Source organism: Pinus tabuliformis, chromosome 4_2 (genome assembly GCF_031772625.1).
Source record: "Pinus tabuliformis cultivar Carrire ecotype Pingquan chromosome 4_2, CPIR1, whole genome shotgun sequence".
NCBI lineage: Eukaryota > Viridiplantae > Streptophyta > Pinopsida > Pinales > Pinaceae > Pinus > Pinus tabuliformis.
Genome location: NC_142304.1, coordinates 430,448,683 through 430,465,840, shown reverse-complemented (window position 1 = coordinate 430,465,840; position 17,158 = coordinate 430,448,683). Strand labels below are relative to the sequence as shown.

The window sequence follows — 17,158 nt, the reverse complement described above, 5'->3', positions numbered from 1 at the left end:
CTTTGCCCCAAAACTAGGGCCTTGCATTTAGTGCATAGTCCAAATCCTTTTGTGTTTCAAACTGTATTATGAAAAAACCTTTCAAGCAAAAAAAAAACTTCGAAGTCTAGGGTCCAATTGGAGACAATCCATCGTATAAGTGCCTCTAGTTTGGGCCAAAAACCATTAAATCTACAGATGACTACTCTAGATTGCAAGACAAAGAAGAGAGAGTTTACCTCAGGGAGGTTTACTTCCATAGATGGGGCTTTTTCCATTTGTTCAACAATGTAAGGGCCTATAATGTTTTAAGTTTGATTTGCGGAAGTTGTACCTTTCCTTTGGGCAACTACATCCTTGTAAGAGACATGAGATTTATTTGCTGATTTTGTAATAGGGGTTCCCCCACGAAGTCTTGTATTCAATATGATGGTTGAATTTATGGAAATATTATAGCCTTATAGCTGCTAGGAATCTAATAAAACCTTCCCTTTGAATTGAAGACTTTGAAAACAATATGTTATGCCTAATATAGCTTCAATAGTTTGTCTTACACAAAATGCAGTAGAAGAGTTTTTAACTCATATAAGCTTTGATCTCCCACAAAGATTTTTTATAAAAATATGGAACAATGGGTTAGTATTATACTCTGTCTGTGAAGAAGCATTCTCAAAATAGGGATTAAAGTATCGGCTCTCGCAGCGGGAGACCACCAAAAGATGCTCATGGAACACAACATTATCCAACACAGGTTTGTATAGAGCCCAACATGTATGCAGAGTAAAAAAAGAGGGCGTAGGCAATATCACCCATCCATAGTAACAAAGCCCCCATACAAAGATAATGTCAACCATAGAGGAATATTGTGACCGTGAATAGTTCAAATAAAAATCCAGGAATGAAAAACGATACTTGCTAGAAGCCTGACCATAGATGTCCTTGAAGAAAATATACCAAAGATACACTGTTACAGAGTGCTCCCCTGAAGTCTTTATCGACTGAATTACTTTGACGGTAGACGATACATAGACTTTTGTCCAGTCCCCGCTCCATAGAACAATCGATAAAAAGGTATTTGACCCCTGGAACCCCACATCGGCGACTTGTGTAGAAACAATGTGCTTGTAAACCCTAATCACCATTCCTTCTCCTCCAAGTAGTTGATTATTACTTCTACATCATTAATAAAAACAAAATTACAATATAATGAATCAAATTAAATTTGATTTATTATTTTTATCATTTTTTACTTTTTATTACTATTTTAATTGAGGCTACATTTAAATGCTCATACTCATTTACAACAACTGCAACATCTCCTCTATATTATATTGTAAAGTGCTTCTTGACACAATAATCCTCTATTTTATTCTTTCTAATCCATCCATAAATCCATCTTAAACTCATATTTATTAAGCATTAAAAAAATCAAAATTTTTGAGATGTAAAGTTTTTAAGAAATATTTTTAAATAAATAAATAAATATATTTTTAATGTCTAAATTTTTTTGATGATAGATCTAAATTTAAAATAAATTTATAAGAGTTTATTTAAGTATCGTGACCAAGAACATGTTATACAGCATCTCATTAGTTATTTTCTTTTAATAAATAATTTGATGTCGCAGTAAATGTAAAGTACCATAAATCGCTGCATAAACCCAAGCCTTTTATTCTCAAACCTCTATAAATTTTTTCAATTAGATTGCGATGCAAATGACTTTCACCTTCAGTGTGGATTCGATAAAAGCTTTCGGTCGAGTTCATGTTCCAGAATATTTTGTTTTGAGAAGCTGAATTATAACAGCAGGCAGGGTGGTGCATATGTACAGGTATTGAAGATCGACTACATAGACAATGGAAAGCATGGAAGACTTCGGGGAGATGGGCATGGACATGGAAATTGACTTGGATACGTTGGAGTTGGATTTGGAGGATGATGGGCAACAATTGCTGCAGGAGGAGGAGGAGGTTAATGGTGAGGAGGGGGGAGAAGAGGAGGAGGAAGAGGATGATGATGACGATGATGAGGAGTACACACTGTGTTTCCAGGGGGAGATGGACCCCCTTGCATTTGCAGAAGACGACCACACTGGTGCTCAGCCTTACCAGCAGTTCGAAAGGCTCGAGTATGAAGCCCTTGCTGCTCGCAAACGCAAGAAGCAATATGATCAACCAGAGCAAATGTATGTTACCCCGCCTTAACGTTTTCTTGCATTATTGTTTTAGGGCACTGCACTACACTATGCTCTCACACCAATCAAACTGTTTGGAGCAGTCAATTATTTCGTACAATCAACACAGACAACACAAAAGGCTCTGTTTTGTTGTTCTTATAAGCCTACTTACATTGATTCAATCCTAATTAACTAAGTCCGAGCATATTCTCAAAGTCCGAGCAGAATTACCCCCTAGTCTATTTCAAATTTTCAACTTTCAAGTGCTCTTCGGCATCTTGATGTTATCAATATTCTAAGTTAAATCTGCTAACATAAATGTTTTAGTGTATCAGAGAAATGGGTCTGTCAACTATTGAATTATTGAAGGGATTAGTCAATGAGTACGATATAGGAATAAAACATATATGTTCCTGCCAAACTGCAAGTTTTGGTTCCTTTTGTGGTAAAGATCTGTTAAGGCAATGTTTTACTTTTGACTTGCATCTGCAGGTGGGTAACCACTCAACTTTTAGTTAAAATAACATGACGTGTGAAAAGATTGTCAAGGATGCCAAATGTATACACGAAATATATTGCATGAAAGAGCTGTCGATTCCCTTGTATAGATGAAGTTCAGTTTTATATATCCTGACTCCTTGCTTTGCTTTTAGCATAAAAATATGTTGGAGAATTGGGTTTTAAATATCTACAGGATGCTTCTCTGCATATGAATGCAGTGTACTCTTTTGAACATTAAAAGTAGTACTCTTTATGTGCACACTTTACATAGGTTATTAGATATTTTTTGACATGAGTGGATAACTAGACAATGACTAAAAAACATCACTTTTGATTGTTTTGAATTATTCAACTTATACTATTTGAATTAACTTTCTTACTATCAGGGATGATAATGCCAAGAAAGCTAGGCAACAAGACCTTTTTGGTGCCAGCATCGATGAGATCATGGAGGCAGCAAGTTTTGGATTAGGTCGCAAGGGGCGTAGAAAAGAGGTGTTAATTCCTATCTTTCATTCACACCTGGAAAACAATTTCAAGATGTTCAAGAATAAGAATAGTGTATAATGGTTAGATGAGTTGTCAAGCCTTTGGATAGTAAGCATGATACAAACACTAATTTATTTGGAGCTTGCAGTGCCAAGTGGTCCTTAATTTTTTTGGCACATCTCTTGATATTTCCCTCCGTGTTGTCTTGTGTGATAGTACAAGAAGAGGAGTCGTAGAAAGGGGGATGGGCCAAAGTTAAGTCCTGAAGTGACAAAGAAACTAGGTGATGCTAATCTTCTTTATGCCACAAGTTGTTATGATGAGGTAAATATTCTCCTTGACTTTATTATTTCAACTCGCTTTGCTGTTTGGCTTTTCTAGGTAAGACATTTGGATTTAGCATGTGTTTTGCATGTTCTTGAAAATGATACTTCTATTGATTACAAAAATTAGCACAATACAAAGATATCTTCAGCCCCTTAAATCTGGAGGGATTTATGGGGAAGTTCACACTCTGCGAATTGGATAAACCAGAGGACAACCTCCTACTTAAACTCCTAAACTGCAATTCCACGCTGTCAAAAAGCCAAAACAAAGCTGACCCTAATATACAGAAATTAACCAAAATTGGGACTAAGTCCAATATCCATGAGTCCAGCATCATAAAAACCAAATTAAGCCCCTTAAAGGTATTTAACTGTACTGCAAATAGCAGATAATCTTGGTGGGGCCATAGGATTTTTCCACATTGGTTGGATCATTACCTCACCCTGTCAACATCTCTCTGCCTGTATTTGCAATGCACCTTTCTTGATCGCTGGGATTTTTCTTCCTGTGGTGGTGACATGGGGCAAACATCAACATTCTGCTCTTTAGATCTTTCTATTATTGATTACTTGCATTGAGTACCTACCCACTTATCAACATGGCTGGGCTTCCTGCTGATAAAGTGCCTACTTTTAGATCTGTTCCCTCCTGTCTTGTCTGCTAGAGTCTGTTCCGCATCTAGATTGCTCCTGCTAGGGTGAGGGATTTATGCTTGAGCCTTGTAGTTTAGGGTTCCCAAATGTTCCAGGAGTTCCAAGAAATGGTCAAACTTCGAGCTGCACTTTGTTGTGCTGCATGAAGATCTGTATAAGGCAGAGTGGACCATGTCATGCAGATAATAAAATTTAAATATCATCTCTGGAGAGGAATCATTAAAATTAACTTTTTTTTCCACCCTTTGAAGTTGCCAGGCAAAATGGAAAGTTATAGGCCAGGGTTTGGTGTCTCCTAGTAGTGCTGTTAACAAGTGTAATTGCTTGTAAAAGAGGGTTTTAGGCAATTGTTGAGAGTCTTGAGACTCATGTCTCAGCAGAATTGACAAAGGGGTAGAAGTGGGAAAGGTAAGGAGTCATGTTCTCTTCATGACAGAGAAGACAGAAGGGCTTGTTAAAAGTAAAAATCCCATGTTGCTTAATCTGTCCTCGGTGGCCAGACCTTGTTAGATTTCTGCAAACCTAGCACCTGACACTTAAATTCCTAGCAGAAAAAATGATCTACTGATTAAAATGCACAGCTAGGTTCCCAACACAAAAATTCAGCAGAAAGCAAACAGTACCAATCTCAATCACAATAATGACACAGATTCTACCCAATTCGAGTTCTTCATTAACCTCTGAACTTACTTGGGCTCCCTTCTTGGGAAAATGTCCCAACTGAGGAATTACATACAACACTGGATCTGATCCAGCTGATCAACCCTCCTTGGTTGATTTGGATCTCTTTGCTGTCCCTTCCTCGGACCCAACACACTAACTGAGAAGCCTCTCTCAATCTTGTGCTGCTGTATAGTGTCTTCTCCCTCTCCCTAGCCTTCCTTTTATAACTTTACATTGAGCTAATCCCTAACCCTATTCTCCAAAGTGATTGACGACCGAGATTAGATCTCTCCTCACTTGAGATTAAGGGCTGAGATTAAAACATAATCACTAAAATTGTTTACTTTACTTTTCCTAAGTTTGCTTTAACTCAATAAGCCAACACAATAATTATGTGCTTTTCCTAAATGTAACTTAGGCTAAGTTACATTAGCAACTTGCTCAACCTAGAGCAAGTATCCAAGGAGACTGTGGGCGACTTTTGCATGCCTAGACACTAAAGCCTTCTGTGTAGAAGTACTTGCCCAAGTTACAAACATCAACGGACCTTGTTACAATATTGGCCATGTGAAAGAAAAGCTCCCTCGGGTTCAAGAAGGGCTTTCCAAATGGCTAGAAATTGTGTAACCCATTTTATAACAGGGGCCCAACACTTTCGTCTTCCATTATTTTTCTAGGCAGATTTTCATGGCTTTCAAAGCATCTACAGATGTGTGAGGTCGATAAGGATAGAAGTGACTTCCAGAATTTCCAAGCCTACTCCCTCCATGAATTCACATTCTTTTGCCCAAAGATCTCATTGGGTTAAACTCATGAATATATTGAAAAATGAATTTGTCAATAGGTTGAGATTAAATTTTGTGGAAGTACTTCCCAAATCATAAAGTCGGTAGTCATACAGTTTTTAGAATGAAAAAGGCCTCTTTTACTAATTTATTTGGCTTTGAAATAGGAATCTTTGACTGGAGAACAACTTGTGTCAAAAATATCTGCCCTATAGATTGACAATTGACTTGTTGAGTAATGCATGGTGGGCCCTGGGTCTCTCTAGTTAAGAAATGGCTTATTTTTCATAGGCAGGCATATACTACAAAAAATTTAGTGCCTTCTGTTACCACTCAAACTCTCACTATGTTGAAAAGTCTAGAGTCTAAACCATAGGCATGAGAATCTAATGACAACTACTAGTCAAGTCACTTACTGTGAGCTTAGGGGTCTTGTCTCTCACTTTAGATTAAGGAAATGGGGTCCTAGCCTAGGGGGGTGTTTCTAAAAGTTCAACACAACCTATCATTGAATACGTGGGGAAAACTTAGGCTTTAGTTAATTTAAATACGCAAATCACTTGAGTGTTGTGAGCAAGTTCCTGTATTGGAGGATGAAGGAAGAATTGTTTTAGAGATAGAAGGTATTCTCACCACAAGAGAAAAGTTTGCTCAAGAACCATCAAAGAGTACCTCATCAAATGAAAAACCCTCTCGAAGAAGATTCATCATGGGGAAGAGAAATTCTGTCAACAATATCCCTCCTTGCCCTTGCTTTGAGGACAAAGCAATAATTTTGAAGGGGAAGGCATTGTTATATACATAAATAAAGATAGGGGATAGATAATTAAATAATAATGTGAATATGTAATAGAATAAAATAATAAATATAATAAATTGGTAGAAGAAGAGACACCTCTTGATTTAAAAGGCACAAGCGCCTCTTGAACATATTGATTGGCAAGGGAATTTGGAGCCATAGACAGGGTTTGGGAACACAACTACATTTTACTCGCCAGGTTATTGGTGATTGAATATATATGAACCTCAAATACATTGGAAATCTCACACAATTTTTTTTAGATTTAATATGAAAGAAATTTATTATTCCGTACCACTGAATCATGAAAGCTTATTACTTTGAGAAGAGGAAATTAATTTTTTTGTCCAGATTGAGCATATAATAAATGATACATTGATATCCATAACTATTTTCTCTACTCTATCATTTTCCTTTCTACTAGATACATAACTCTTGCTTATTTGTTGAAAATGTTTGCTTTGATCATGTGCTTAACCTATATATCCAATAGAATTACAACACTATTGCTGAAAATTTGAAGGTCTTTCTGTTCAGGTTGTTTGTGCATTTGATTTTATAAGCATGTTATGGAGTACACTCTTGGTTTATACCATTTCATGCTGTTTCGATGAAGAAAAGGAAACAGTTGACAAATCATCATTGCCTATCTCCTATTTGTTTCTTTATTACATATGATTGAATGTAGTGAAAAATACAATGCCCAAACATTAAGTGTATGTGTGCTTTCCTTGCTGCATCCTTACGTGGTTGTTCAATAATTAATAATTGATTGGTGTAACATTGTTACTGTTGTTTGTGCAGGCTATAGAACTGTTAAAAGAAGTTATACGCCTTGCACCTAATGTCCCAGATGCCTACCATACACTTGGACTTGTTTACGATACATGTCATGATAAGACAAAAGCAATCAATTTTTACATGATAGCTGCTCATCTTACACCTAAAGATGCCTACCTTTGGAAGCGTCTTGCCACATGGTCCATGTAAGTTATTTTGTGGCAATCAAAATTGCAGTTACAATTTGTAAAGTTTTAAATTTTTCCAAAATGAATGGTTTTCTTCTATGAACTGTCAGATTGTTCTTAGTGCTAATTCTATGAGCCTGCCATATGAATTAATTTCTATCTTTGCATTGCCCACCATAACTATTTGAATGCCAAATTAAGATGAACTATATTAAAACTAACATTTTTAGTTATCATAGTGGAAGTTAATCTTGGTAGGACATTTTCTTGTAGAATGACTATTCATATGTAATTGGTCAAGTTGCCAGGATCCATGGGTATGGTTATTGTTACACTCCATATTGTATGAGGTTGCATGTTGTGATTTTCAGTCACATTGTTGTATTTTGCTGCTTGTACCTTGGAGCTTTTTGATGGATTGAGGGTACATATTCCCTTTCTTTGCTTGGAAATGCTACTTCATGGTTGAATTGGTATTTTGGGTTGGAGAAGACTCACTTCTCTTTGGTGGATGGTCATGTTAGCTTGTGTTCTCATGATTTTTTGGATGCTACTTTCATGCCTTTGTTTAATGGATCACTCTCTTGACATATGGGTGCTTGCTACTTCATGTATTATTTTCTTCTTGGAGCATCCTAGTGACCCTGCATGATGGTGATGTCACTTGGAGGCAGTGTTTTGCTAGGGAGATCAACTTTTATTTACATGGTGCATCTGCGCATTATCACACATGTCCATGTTGATTTAATCATTCGGTGACTATTTAGAGGTGGACTATGTGGACTGTTTGGTGAGAAATTGTTGAAGGCCTTCTACTAGCTTTTCTTGTGGAGTGCTCCATCTAGTTGGCATCTTGCACACTTATCCATGGATTGGTTGGAGGAACCCACTTTGGGATTCACACACGTGGAGTGATTGCACACTTTTTTATGCATCTTGTGGACCACTTACTATTTTGGGATGGTGGTTATGGAGTGCTCTTTTAAGGGAAATTGTTTTATTGTTTTCTCCCTCATGCATCTTGAAGGGCACATCTTGGAGGAGTTTTCTAGGTGGACCTTGAGCACATTCTCCTATGATAGATATATTTTATGGTAATTTTGCTTGTGTGCATTTTGAAGGGCAGACTTTATGTGTACCTTTTAGCATCTTACTTGGTCAATATGCCTATTTTAGGTGATGCATCCTCTCTCTAGGAGATTCATTGTATATTCCTTCGAATTTTTAGATGGGTGACCTCTCTTGGAGAGGATGGAGGGCACATATTCGCTTGACGTGGTTAACCATTGATTGAGGATAGATCTAACTACTCCATTATTATATTATTTCTTTGAGTTGTCAAGGAGTTAGCTGGAAAATAATGTATTTCATTGTAAAAGAGAAGAGTCTCCCTCTATAAAAAGGAGTTTTCTCTCCATTTGTGATGGTTGGGAGATTGGGGATTGAAGGAGTTCTCCCCTTGGGTTACACCGTAACTTATATTAGGAAGGTTGAAAGTATTGCTTCTATTTTATGTGAGGCTTCTTCTATGTTTGCATTATTTCACTTGTTGATTATTGTAGGAAATCCCTGTAACTTGTTATGAAGGCTTTATAATGGAGTGTATGGTGATATATTCACTCTAATTCTTTTTCTTGTTATGTTAAGCTTGCATCTATCACAATATGTTGTTGCTAGAAGTAATATGACATCACCTTTGTAACTCTGTTTAAGAGTGGCACCCTCAGCTTTCCAAGGTTAATTCTGCAGTAGTTTTCAGCAAGCTAAGGCTGATTTGTGGCATGTATAACATCCCTTCTTTGCTTTGCATATTCATGTACCTGCCCTCTTTTGCCCAAGATTTGGTGGGCAGTGGTCTTAGGGTTTCCATTGCCTTATTTTTTCTCAATCCATTCATCTTGTCACTATTGTTACAATTATGTAAATCAGCAACTATTTAGATTCATTTTCAGATTCAAATAATTCAGTCAGTCATCAATTGATATTCAACATTAAACAATGATTAGAAAGACTTTATCATTCTCATTGACAGATAATCTCTTAAAGCATGTACGTTAAAAAATTGCCAAATGGCATTTTTCACAATGAAAAAACAACATTTGAGAATCCTTAAAGTTATAAGTCTGCTGCTGCTACATTATTGTCATTGGTTAGTGTTAGAAAATGTAACTAGGTTCAGTTTTCATAATGATCTTTGTACCTATATCATTGTATATTTTATGTAAAAGAAAAAGAAGAAAAATAATTTTATTATTATTATTTTATTAGATAAGCATGTTCTTCATGCTTCTAGGTTTTCTTGAGTCAAAGAGTCAAAGTCCTATTTGGACCTATTGTAAAGAAAAAGGAAAAAAAATAATTTTTAAATATGTAATTTGGGTCAAAAACCCCTCTAGATTCCAAGTCAGCCCAGCCCCAAAGGACATGTCTATTCACACACCTCTGGATATTATAGAGGATGATTTGAGCTCATTTGGACACACACAATTCGCTTAATTGGTTCTGAAATTTCGCAGAAGGAGGGCCGAAGTCTGAAGTTGGAGAAGGGTTTGTGGAAGTTTTCTCTCATCATATCTCTTGATGAAGATTTGTTGCTGGTTTCTTGTTGTTGATGGATTTACTGTGCAGAAGGAGGGTTTGACTTGGCATTTAGAAGGCTGGTATTTTTTTGTGGTCATGGGTCTTGGATATCTCACTTTTATCTGAAACTATAAGAAGAGAATTTTTCTAGGTTTTCCCCGTGGAGGGGTTTTTCTTGGCTTGGAGCCTATATCTTGTGTTCTTTTGTCTTCTATGATCTTCATGTTTTTATTATGGTAATTGCTTGATGAAAGAAGGAAAACATTATAATAATAATAATAATAAGAATGCAAACAAACTCACGAGTAATTATCATGTAAAGGGAAATCTAATCGAATTCGTAAGCCTCTCGATTTCTCAACAGTTAGATACTTGGCCAATTGGCTATTTGGGTAATCATTGTTGTCAAACATAGTCTTCTTGTTAATTTTAGGTATGTTCTATGCTAGAGCAATTTATTTCAATTTTCACAGTTAGCTCAATATCTTTTCCAGATTAGCAATCACATCAGCATTAAAGTAAACTGCAGATAGAACATAAATATAAATCGCAGAAGACAAGCCAAGACAAGAGGACACAAGATGTGGCTCTAGCCAGGGACAAACCCCAATGTGGGGAAACCCTTGATCGATTCTTCTTTTATGTTCTTCAAAGTTCAGCAGAGAAGAGAGAGAGATAGTACATTTACAATAGAAGTCAACATTTTGACTTTTGATATCTGCATGAGATCAGTTGAAGACATATTGCTTCAACTGATTCTCCAAGGTGACTGATTCACATATCGTAGTGTTGCATTTCGTCATGGTGCTGCACCTAGTCACAGAGCTGTTCCCATCACTGAGCTGCTCCCATTACCATGCTGCAATTCATCATCATGCTGCACTATGTTGTACTTCATCTTCTCAGTGGTGCACTCAAACATCACTGAGCTCAACGTCATGGATCTGTATTTAATGTTGTACACATTGCTGATCTGCAATGCCTGCTATGCTACACACATCATCAGTTGCACCTGTCAACGCTGATGACTTCTAGCTGCACTAGCTGTCACTGCTTCATGACTTAGGGCATCAACCTTCATCCCTTATCTTTCACTCAGTCAACAATAAAGGCCTTCAAAGGCTGTGGTGCACCAAGGTGAGACTACACTACTGTCATGCTGTCGAGGTCTGGCTTGTGCAACCCTTTGACATTGGCTATGGCTTGTGGCCCAGCCTAGCAGCAAGATAGGCTTATGGTCTTCCTGCAAACAACTTCCAATAACCATCAATGCAGCAATGTAAGAACTTAGCTTACGGTCATTACCTTCTAGCACTGAATCTGCATACCTATGCTGATCTGATCAGAACCTTGAGGGAAGATTTCTTTTACGCACAGTCTCACCTTATGCTGTAGCTCCTTTGCCTTGCAAACAGTCCTTGACCCAAGCCTAGGAACAACCTCTATCTCTGTGCTGTTACCTTCATCAACTCATGCTTGTTTCACACAGACAACATGCTTCTTCTTGCTGCGTTAGGACTCATTTTGTTGTGGCTAAAGATCTCTCCTTAGCTGTGAATTAGGGCTTGTTATATCTGCGGCTAGGTCTTCTTTTGATGTGGCTAAGAGCCTCCTTATGACAGCGGATTAGGGCCTTCTTGTTGATGCGGATAAGAGCCTCCTCTGCTGCGTATCAGGCCTCCCTTTACTGCGGATTAGGCCTCTCCTTAACAACGAATTAGAGTCTCCTTTCGCTGCATCTAAGAGTCTCCTTGGACAATGGATTAGGGCATCACTTGACAGCAGATTAGGGCATCATGTTGACTGCGCATTGGAGCTCCTTTAGACAGTGGATAGGCGCCTTTCCTTGACTACGGCTAGGGCACATCTGAACTGCGGCTAGGGCATCATACACTTAGCCCAAAGTACTCTTTAGTGTCTCTCCTTCACCAAAAACCCAAGACGTGGAGAGGAGGAGATCACATGAAGAGTGTGTGTCTCAACTGACTTTAAGTCCTCACCTATTTATACTAAAACGTAGATGATGAATAAACATGACTATTGGGCTTCTGAGCCTACACAAGTTGCTGGCCGACTTGACAATTTGTCTTATAACACAAATAAATTCATAACTCCATGAATACTTATCGGAATCGGATGATCTTTAGATCAATCCTACACCTCTCGATGAGAGGGATCCAATAAAAATATCAGTTGCCATAAATAAGATGACCCACATGGAGTTTGGCCCTAGTTGCCATTTTTAACACTCCCTCTCAACTAGGGAGAACTCCATCCGCTGATCCATATGTCCGATTGTACTATCTCTGCCATCAGTGCCCTGCACTGCTTGCTTAGCTCTGATCAGCCCTGCTCAGCTATGCTCTGCTCAGTTTTGCTCAGCTCTACTCAAACTATGAAGAAGAAGTGATCGAGGATGTATCATACCATCCTCCACTGACCCGAAGTCAGTCACAGAGTGTGTACCACTTTCATTGGTCCCAGACCAGTCCTCTACTAACCCGAAGTCAGTTTCAGAGGGTGTACCACTCTCACTGGTCTCAGACCAGTATCATTGATCCTAGATCAATGAAGGTCATCCTAGCATAGGGAGTACGGTAGATACAACGATGCGTCCATTGGTACTACTATGGTCCCTATCCTCATTTCCCTGCTCATTGATCAGATGAGAGGTACTTCCCATGAGTCCCAGACTGCATGGGTAGGATGCCTCGACAGGAGAACTAATCATCCTGTCCATAGGAGAGCGAATCATCCTGTCCACAGGAGAGCAAATCATCCTGTCCAGTGGATGCCACAGAGAACTAATCATCCTGGCCTACAGGAGAACGAATCATCCTGTTCCACAATCGCCATGGAGAACACATCATCCAGGCCCACAGGAGAACTAATCATCTTGTTCAGCACGTGCCACCAGGGGAGGGTGAGTCACCCTGTGGTCGTATGTTGCTCCAGTAAGAACCCCAAGCCCCCAGAGCTCCCAGAGCTCAATGTATGCAACATGCAGGACCCTTTTACAAGGGTCTCTCGACGACTCCAAGTCGTTTGGGAAAATCACAGATTTGATCTTTCCCTCGGGGCTTTGACAAAGTGTAGCGACCTGTACATCATCTCACAGCGATGGAGCTTCCTTGCTCATAGACTTACCATATCCCATATAAGGTAGTATCTGATGTCTATCTGCTGGAGCAATCATCGAATACAGGATTCCTCAATAATCGAATCCCACCTCTGGTTGTCACAGAGAATCACAGTGGTATTCATCATGTGTACAAAGTTTTAGACTACCTTTGACAATGACCATAACTCTGATACCATGTTGGAAAATCCATAGAGGTGGCAGTTAAATGTTTTCCCTTTATTAATGACATTATCTTGTGATGTTTTATTATTATTATTTCTTTCGATTTATCTTTTCTTATCATCAAGACTAATGCCAAGCAACAAATAAAAGAGTACACAAGATGTAGGCACGCTGCCAGGGCAAAACCCCCCTCGAGGGGAAAACCCAGTCACAAATTCTTCCTTCAGTAGATTCAAAAGATGAGACGACCAAGACCCTTACAATCTAGACTCGAGACTACCTCCATCAAGTCATCCTTCTTCCTTTCACTATGTTAGCATCGAATACTTTCCATTGAGCTTTCACTGAGACATCATCACTGCAATATCTCTGAGACCTTGTCTTTGTAATAGCAACGAGAGACTTTATTTATGTGGTGGCACCGAGGTCTTCCCACTGTGATAACACTGATCCCTTCTCACTGTGGTGGCACCGAACCTTCCATATTGTGGTAGCACTGAACCTTCCATATTGTGGTTACACCAAGACAATATTTGCACCGAAACTGTAGTATAGTAGTAGCATCAAAACGTGGGAGCACCGAACTGTGATAGCAACGAGATTATAATGGCACCGAAACTGTAATAGCCCGAAATTGTGGTCACTGTAATTTTGCACCTGTCTTTAGCGAAATTATCTCTGTGATTTAACCCGAGCTTCTATGATTACACCGAGATCCTCCTTGTACCCTGTCTGAGCTCCTGTAAAAACACCGAAATATTTCTCTGAAATTCTTATGCGAAATTTTTTGTGGTTGTTATGTGAAGTCCTCATCCTGGTATATATAGTTGTTGCCAACTTGAAATGAGCCAACATGAATATATGAAGAGGTGTGTCTTTGTATTTAGGCCGACATGATTTATTTGAGGTAGGCCGACTTGATGAGAATTCTTTCAACAGTAAGGAGACTTTGACTTGATGGACGAGTCTTCACAAATTGACTTTGACAATAACCTAAAGCCTACAATGGAGGCTTGACCTATACATTTGACCCAAGCATGAAACCCATGCTTTAAAAAGTCAATTCAATATTAATAAAAATTCTTTTTGCTTTTCTTTTGACAAATATATTACATTTTGACTTCAAGTACAATTATGAAGACTGAACCTAGTTACATTTTCCAACACAACCCACACATATGGTCAAACTCCCAGGCCAACTATGCCTCGCTTCACGAAGGAACCAGAGTGAGAGAGAGGTGTTGATGCATTCACGAAGTTAATTAGATCATTCACTGACGGGAATCCGGGATTGACGAGTATGAGTCCTTGGATCCCAATATCGGAGGGACACTCTCCTTAGCAGATTACTGTCATCTAAAGGAGAAATATAGAGGAGTTGGGCCCTCATTCCGAGGAGGACCGCAAAATCAGAAGCTAGAAGGGAAGGTGACATTGCCAGGTTTTTATGGGTCAGCCAAGAGTTCAGCGAGACCATGGGTTCAGAAACTAGACACTAACCTTAGTTTGAATCCCATGCAAGGGGCAAGATGCCATCAGATTTGCTACATTGCATTTGGAGGGTGATGTGTAGGAGTGGTGGTATCACGGATTAGTTACACTTGGGCAAGTGTCCATCACATCCTATAGTGAGTTCACTCGCACGCTGGGGGAAAGATTTGAAAGGAAGGATTCGGAGTTGCGCTTCAAGAAGTTGGCTAACTTGAAGCAGACAGGCAGTCTAACATAGCAGAGTTTCAAAGGCTTGCAATAATGGTTTTAGATATTTCCGAGTCACGATTGATCGTGTTGTTTATTGAGGGATTGGTCAAGCCTCTGCGAGGTTGGGTACGAGCTTATAGGCTAGTATCATTGCAGGATGTCATTAGTCGAGAGTGGGACATGCTAGATGTTGTTCCAAAGACGAGGGTTTCAACACCTACTAAACCCTTTTTCCCTTAGAAGGGAAAAGACATCAAAACTTCTCAAAAGGAGTGGACAGGGAAGGGACAGCTGGATGATGAGACTAGCAGGGACCTCCAGCGAAGGAAATTATGCTTTATTTGTTAGGAGCCATGGGCACTAGGGCATCGATGTACCAAGGGCAAGGCCCACTACATAGAGGTATTTTCAGATAGTGAGCCAGAGGAGGAGGATGCAAACCAGGAGGTAGATGCAGGTGACGGTGGACCTCAGAGCTTGGGAGAAGGTGGCCCACCACCCCCCACCCAGTGGAGGAGCTTTCTTACCCACTGGGGGATTTACTGCTTCGCTTCGGGGAGTTCCGAAGTATTTAACACTGAGGATCAGAGGTACAGTGCAAGGACAGCGTGTATCCATGTTGGTGGACAATGGGGCAACCCACAATTTTATTGATGCACAGTTGGCGAAGTGTAGAGGCATTCAAACAGAGGCTTTCGAGGGATTTTTGGTACTAGTGCCAAGAGATAAAACTATACAGTGTACCCGGTATGTTCCCAGCATGACAGTGACCATGGGGAACTATTCGGTCACAGACCATTTCTTCGTGGTGGACGTTTCGAATACCAATGTGGTGATGGGAGTTCAGTGGTTGTATTCTCTTGGGCGTGTCAAACCTGATTGGAGGAAATTGGAGATGGAGTTCATAGGATCGGATGGAAAGCTAGTAGTGTTGAGAGGTATGGATTCATATCCACCCCAAACAGTGTTTGCACACATGGAGGTTGATTTGAGGCACAGTGACATAGAGTGGGCTGTAGAGTTGAGGATCTCAAGGACTGGGGAGCTGAAGCAATAGACACATCCAGACATATTGGACCTCTTGGAGAGGCATCAGGTGGTATTTGGAGAGATTCCACCAGGCAGGACACCCAACAGAGGGTTTGAGCACACCATTGAGTTGGAGGAGGGGGTTCATGTAGCGATCACCACTCCCTACAGATATCCCAAGGCATATCAGGATGAGATTGAGAGGGCTATACAGGAGTTGTTGATGTTGGGGCATATCAAGCCTAGCTCGAGTCCTTTTGCTTCGTTTGTAGTGTTGGTGAAGAAGGATGGGACCCTTCGCATGTGCATAGACTATAGGGCCATCAACAAGAAAACGATGAAGAACAGGTATCCCATTTCGCGCATTGATGAGTTGATGGATGAGCTTAGAGGAGCCAAGTACTTCTCTAAGATAGACTTGTGCTCAGGGTACCACCAGATCCGGGTGAGGGAGCAGGACATCCCCAAGACTGTTTTTTGCTGCCATTATGGACACTTTGAGTTCTTGGTGATGCCCTTTGGGCTAACCAATGCACTAGCCACGTTTCAGTCTTGCATGAACCATGTGTTCCACAAGCAGTTGCAACGATGTGTCTTGGTATTCTTTGATGATATCTTGATATATAGCAGGACTTGGGAGGAGCACCTCCAACACTTGGAGGAGGTCTTGCACATAGTAGAGGAGCAACAACTGTATGCGAAAATGTCCAAGTGTGAGTTCGAATTGACAGAGATGTTATATCTTGGGCATGTGATTGGGGAGGATGAAGTACGAGTGCATCAGGGGAAGATTAGGGCCATCCTGGATTTGGCCTACACCCAAAAATGTGACAGAGTTGAGGGGATTTGGGCATCTGTACATATTACAGGAGGTTCGTGAAGGGGTTTTCCTAGTTAGCAGCACCCCTTACGGATTTGACAAAGAAAGGGGCTTTTGAGTGGACTGATGTGGCACAAGAGGCTTTTGAGCACCTCAAGAGGGTGATGAGTAGTTGTCATGTTTTGGCCCTTCCATATTTTTCACACCCATTTGTCTTGGAGTGCGATGCATCAGGGGAGGGCATTGGAGCAGTTTTGTCACAGGGAGGTCACCCCATAGCATTTGAGAGCCAAAAACTTCAGCCACATGAGAGATTGTATCCCATATATGATAAAGAGATGCTAGCAGTCATGCATGTGTTGGCTAAGTTTCGGCAATACTTAG

At 39.8% G+C, this 17,158-nt stretch overlaps 1 protein-coding gene across 2 annotated transcripts in view; it reads left to right on the top strand.

The window, feature by feature from the left end:
• The first annotated feature begins 1,622 nt into the window (after positions 1-1,622).
• The window catches only part of LOC149169799 (tetratricopeptide repeat (TPR)-containing protein), a 437,974-nt gene continuing 422,438 nt past the window's right edge, over positions 1,623-17,158 (top strand). The window contains exons 1-4 of one of the 2 annotated variants that reach the window (XM_089428817.1): positions 1,623-2,164; positions 3,043-3,151; positions 3,362-3,469; positions 7,177-7,358. In XM_089428817.1, coding sequence (XP_089284943.1) covers positions 1,836-2,164; positions 3,043-3,151; positions 3,362-3,469; positions 7,177-7,358 — 728 coding nt within the window. In that variant the 5' untranslated portion in view covers positions 1,623-1,835. The remainder of the gene's footprint in view (positions 2,165-3,042; positions 3,152-3,361; positions 3,470-7,176; positions 7,359-17,158) is intronic. The other variant, XM_089428816.1, reaches the window with a different exon arrangement.